Source organism: Hevea brasiliensis, chromosome 8 (genome assembly GCF_030052815.1).
Source record: "Hevea brasiliensis isolate MT/VB/25A 57/8 chromosome 8, ASM3005281v1, whole genome shotgun sequence".
In the NCBI taxonomy this organism is placed as follows: domain Eukaryota; kingdom Viridiplantae; phylum Streptophyta; class Magnoliopsida; order Malpighiales; family Euphorbiaceae; genus Hevea; species Hevea brasiliensis.
In genome coordinates this window covers 97,623,043-97,629,042 of record NC_079500.1, presented here as the reverse complement: position 1 = coordinate 97,629,042, position 6,000 = coordinate 97,623,043, and the positions used below count along the sequence as shown (strand labels likewise).

The window sequence follows — 6,000 nt, the reverse complement described above, 5'->3', positions numbered from 1 at the left end:
TTTTATTTTATCTAAGAAAGTAATAATAATATAGATGTAAATGTGTAATTAATGTATGTTAATATATTGTAAGTTGCCTCATAATAATCTCATTAAATAATTTATAAATTATATATAATAATAAATATTATGTGTAATACTATAAAAAATAATGTCACGTGTCAAACGAGAAGTACCCATACTAACACACGTGGTTATTAATAATTTTAATTTATATATTTTTTTAATTTTAATATATAAAATAAAATAATATTTTTTATTTTTATTAATTATTTTAAATTTTTTTAATAAAAATTTCATAATAAAAATAATTAATATATTTTAATATATTGTAATATATATATATATATATATAAATGTTAAGAGCACCTTTCTGTATTATATATATATATATATATATATATAATTTTAATAATATATTAAATATTAATTAAGCGGATGTGGCAAAGAAGCTTACAAAGAGGTTTCCATGAAAATATGGTAACTTTGTAACAGCAGTCAAACTGCTAGGCTGAACATCAAGTCACCGTTAACACTTGGGTCTTTCCTCAACTCAGACAAGCACCATGTCGCCGATACCCATCACTAGAGAAGTTGCTTCGTCATCCTGCGATTTTTCAATTGATGATGATGATATGAGCAGAAGACGTCTTTCTGTCCTCAGATTATACTCAAAACGTCTTCATGCTTCCCCTTGGATCAGCCACACGCGCCTCCTCGCGGTCAGCAGAAATCTGGCAGGAAAGAGCATAAAAACGCCACCACGACACAGGAGGGAGAGAGTGAGATTCATGGTATCTGGAAAACAGTGATGGTTTATTGTGAGAAACTTAGAGATTATCATATCCCATATGCCTAATTTAGTTTAAAAATAACTGATGAAGCATCTTCAAGTTTTTTTTTTTTTTTTTTTTTTCTGAGAAGATATATGTCCTCTTCTAAGCTACTGTGACAAAAAGAAAAAAAATATTAAACAAGAGAAATGGAAAAAGAAAATCGTTTTCTTAAACATTCTAATTTCTTGATTTCTTGGTGGTAAAAGAAAACCGAGCCAAGGGAGTAGGAGATCCAATGGCCACACAAAGGCAGGCGGGCATAGACCCTGCCTTACTGGATTACATAATCGAAAGGCTAACGGAGGTCCGATCAGCTAGGCTAGGCAAACAGCTGGTGGAGCTCTCGGAGACTGAGATCAGAAAGCTGTGTCTAGCTTCTAAGAATATCTTTCTTCAACAGCCTAATTTGCTTGAGATCAAACCTCCCATCAAGATTTGCGGTAGGCCATATATAAACATCAACGAGTTCTATCATGAATACATGCTCTCTTTGCATTCTTGTCTTTGCAGATCTATTTCTGCTCTAGCTTCCTCATGCCCTTATTTCACAATTAATTGGAAATGAGAAACGGTGAGGCACCCGATACACCGCTTTTAAGATTTTTTTTTTCTGTATTTCAGGGGACATTCATGGCCAATATTGTGATTTATTAGGGCTTTTTGAGCGTGGTGGTTATCCCCCTGAAGCCAATTACTTATTTTCAGGGAACTATGTTGACCATGGGAAGCAAAGTTTGGAGACAATATGCCTTTTGCTTGCTTATAAGATCAAATATCCAGAGAACTTCTTTCTTCTGAGAGGAAACCATGAATGTGCTTCTATCAATCGGATATATGGATTTTATGATGAATGTAAACGGCGTTATAATGTGAGGCTTTGGAAAATCTTTACTGACTGCTTCAATTGCCTTCCTGTTGCGGCACTAATAGATAAGAAAATATTGTGCATGCATGGCGGTCTTTCCCCTGATTTGGCAAATTTGGATGAAATTAGAAATTTACCTAGACCAACTGATGTTCCAGACACTGGTTTACTATGCGATTTGCTCTGGTCAGATCCTTGTAGAGATATTCAGGGTTGGGGAATGAATGACGGAGGAGTTTCATATACTTTTGGTCCTGATAAGGTGTCAGAATTCTTGACAAAGCATGATTTAGATCTTGTCTGTCGTGCAAATCAGGTTATTTACCAGCTCACCTCCTTTCATACGTTTGTTTATGATTCTTCTCTTTCTGGACACTGACATGATTCTATCTCACTTTTTTTTTTTTTTTTCTCTTGGGGGTTGTATGGGTTTTAGTTTGTGGAGGATGGGTATGAATTCTTTGCAGAAAGGCAGCTTGTCACTATTTTTTCAGCTCCCAACTATCGTGGTGAATATGATAACGTTGGTGCCATGATGAGAGTAGATGAAAATCTGATGTGCACCTTTCAGATTTTGAAGCCTGTTTTGAGAAAAAAAAAATGTGACGGATGCAGCATCTTTGATCCCTAGACATTGCAGATGATGATAATGCTTATGTTGTTTATGCGTTTTGTGTTCGTTTGTGGATTCTTGTTTGTATCTTCTTTTTGCCCCATCTCAGTTTTCTTTCTTCTTTAATGCAAGCCATTTCCTCTATATTAATGAAGCATATGCATTGTTTGTATGCTTGTGGAATTGAGTTCAAAGATCAACCATTATATTTATCCTCTAATAAAGATTGCACTTAGTCCAACTAAGAATTTGCATTTGGTTATACTTGGGCATATGCTTTTAACTTCTATTAAAATAAAGTCTAAATGATTTGTATGAATATTATCTTTTAAATATTTAATAAATTTATCAATTAAAATATTTTATTAATAAAAATTATTTAAAAATACGACTAATTAATTAAAATAAACTATAAAAAATTTTTCAATTTTATTTAAAATTTTAATTTAATTAATTTTATTAATATTGTAAAATTATTGTTAGTTTTAGTTTATTTACCTAAATTAGCTAAAATTTAAATGAAATTTTGATAATTTTAATCAATGTTTTTAATATAAATTATTTTTTAATTTATTATATCTGAAAATAATTTGAAAATATAATTTGTTTATTTTTATTGAAAATAAAATAAACAAAAATTTATGTATACATAAAAATAAATTCTAAGCTCGATTAAAGTTATATTTTTATCAACATCAATAATTTTTTTTTTAAATCTATAAATTTGTAACCAATAAAGTGCTTGTTATACTTAAATTATATTAAAAATTCAAAATTTTAATTTTAATATTTAGTTAAATCTTATCTGTTATTAATATTTTTCTTAAAGAAAAGCTACAAATTTATAAAAAATAAAATAATGATATTATTGAATAGAATTAGAATTTCATATCTATCACATTTTTTATTTAAGTAAATGTTTAATTTTTTAATCATTCTGGCTTCTTGGGTTTTGTTGTTAAAAGAAAACATTGGACATCCAATGGCCGCAGAAAGGCTGGCGTACATTGACCCATCCGAAGTGGATTATATAATCGAAAGGCTAACAAATGTCCGATCAGCGGGACCAGGCAAACAGCTGGTGGAGCTCTTGGAGACTGAGATCAGAAAGCTGTGTCTAGCTTCTAAGGATATCTTTCTTCAACAGCCTAATTTGCTTGAGCTCAAAGCTCCCGTTAAGATTTGCGGTAGTCCACCCATATAAACATCAGCGGGTTCTTTCATGCATATGTTCTCTTTTTGCACTTATGTCTGAAGAATTTAACTAATAAATTTTGTAAATGAGCAAAAGCTATATGTTTCATTAAATAATGGTATGTGTATATACAAGTAAAAGAATGCTCTCGAAGCTATTTTAGAAGAAATCTCTATGCTACCCTCCCGTATTTACAGGTAATTCTAACTAATTTACAACAACTTGTAATGCCATTCTTAGCTGGAATGAGCAACATGTGGGAGTGATTGATTCTCTGCTGCTTCGATGTTTTGAGAGAAATTGCAGGGCTAAATTGGGCCTAAGGAAGAATGGAGTTGCAGAACTGAACTAGACCCAAGCCAAAGCTAGATGGGCTTGTAAAAAAATAACAGCTGGTCCACTTTTGTCACGATCCAACCTATGGGCCGGACCGGCACTAGGACCTGGGCCAGCCTAAAGCCCCCGAGGCCCGTAGTAAGCCTAACTATTCCTTAACCCAACTCTAAAGCCCATTTGGGCCCAATTTCAAGAATTCAACCGGACAGAGTCCGGCTATAAAGTGGACCTTTCAACGGGGAGTTTTTCTACTCACCCGACCTGTAAATACAATAATAATCAATTGGGGAGCTCAGCTCACCCTCCACATACTCAAATGTCATAAAAATAAATGGGAGCTCAACTCCCTCATCCAATCCATCAAACATACATAAAATAATAAGTTTACAGGTCCAGAATGACAATTTATATTACTGACCCAATTCAAATAAATATTTCTAACACATGCGAAAATTCTAAGATTTAACAGGTTTATACAAACATTAATAATCGACCTGCGAGGGAGAAAAACAGGTTAACCTCAAAAATATCCTCCTGTGGCCTGGAAAAATATTGAACAGGAGTGAGCGTTCGACTCAGAGAGTAAAATATCAATTTTAACCATAATCTCTATAACTATCTAAAACTAATGCACCATGTAGAGTGAAATGCAACATCAGCAATATTTTCACCTCATAACAGCAAAAAGGTAATTTGGAGTACTCACACACCCAGTAATATCAATCATAATATATGGGAGCTGATCCCCTATACAGCTCTCTTAAATCCAACCTGTGCCAACGAAGAACTCAGCTCGGACTTCCACTTAATAACCAAATCGGGGTCCCAGCGAAGAACTCAAGCCGTGTCTACCCCAAAAGACTGGGTCCCAGCGAAGATCTCAAGCCGTGTCTACCCCGAAAGACTGAGTCCCAGCGAAGATCTCAAGCCGTGTCTACCCGTCCTATCCATAGTCCACACCACATCACACGCACGCCAACGCACGCACACTGCTCCAAATTACCACAACAACATCCATGACACTTTAACAGTTGTGAATGCAACATAAAACATGCCTAGAGTTTAACTACATAGATATATACATATAAGTGATGCATGGGCATGCTTGAACATATAATAATATCGAAATTACAATTAAAATTAATATTTTACTCACAGACTTGACAGCAGTTACTGTGGCGGCTGGGCGGAGGAAGAAGGCTGTCCCGGCTCACCTGACAATTTTATTATAATCATTTAATAAATTTAACTAAATACAAATTTAAGAAAAGACTAAATACGTCCTAAGTCGTGCCGAAAATCCGGCAGAGTCTCCCCTATACCTAGGACCTACCCAACCTGCAAAAGGGCTCAAAACGCACTTTTATATTCACCAACCATACACCCACAACCCAATCATATCACACAGCCCCTCCTGGGCCCATGCAAACAGTCATACATCACAATATGTAAATTTACAGTTTAATCCTTATAGTTGATCATTTTTGCAAAAACTGCCCAAATAAGCTCTAAAAATTCTAAAACTTTGCCCCGCGGTCTTTAGCAATATTATTAGGCTATTGCAAAAAGAATCATAATTTTCTGAGCTACCACGAATATTTTACGGATTTTTTAATCCCATTTAAGCATTAGAAAATTACGAAAAAGTAAAGTTCGGGTTTACCTATGCCGATTCCGACTTCGCGGACCCGCTCGGGACATCTGACAATGGTGGGGTAGCCAAAACCTCGATCCAATTTGGAGACTTTTTCGGTAGCCGGTCTGTCTGGCCGGAAATTCACAGACCTGGACAACTGTCGAATTTCCGCGAATTGAAGATACCTACACGAAGCCCACAACACGGGGGTTAGTACATAAATTTTACGAAATTTTCTAAGCTCATTAAATGCTCGAAAAAATACTGCGAAGTTTCGTGGGACCCACCGAAAAACGGTGTCGAAAAATTTTAGAATTTATATTGTCGCGAAGCTCTCGATGAGTGGAGCGCTTTGGTACTCTCAGTTTTCTCGTGGGGTTCACGGTTTGCGAGAAATCTAGCCCAAAAGTCAAAATAGGCTAAAAACTTCCCAGACAAAAATTGGATAAATTGCTCAATAGATTTTGGTGTTCTTGGTGTCTATGGAAAGCTCTCGACGACTAGATGGATTTAGACATA

General features: G+C 34.8%; 1 protein-coding gene and 1 pseudogene across 1 annotated transcript; both read left to right on the top strand.

Annotated features, from left to right (window-relative positions):
- Positions 1–438: 438 nt before the first annotated feature.
- LOC131182370 (serine/threonine-protein phosphatase PP1 isozyme 2-like) lies at positions 439–2,486 on the top strand. Its single transcript, XM_058151780.1, has 4 exons — positions 439–794; positions 1,043–1,276; positions 1,458–2,017; positions 2,138–2,486. Exons 2-4 carry the CDS (start codon positions 1,072–1,074, stop codon positions 2,330–2,332), a joined length of 960 nt encoding a protein of 319 aa, XP_058007763.1. The 5' UTR covers positions 439–794; positions 1,043–1,071; the 3' UTR covers positions 2,333–2,486.
- An 810-nt stretch (positions 2,487–3,296) lies between these two features.
- The window catches only part of LOC110659810 (serine/threonine-protein phosphatase PP1 isozyme 3-like), a 41,718-nt pseudogene continuing 39,014 nt past the window's right edge, over positions 3,297–6,000 (top strand).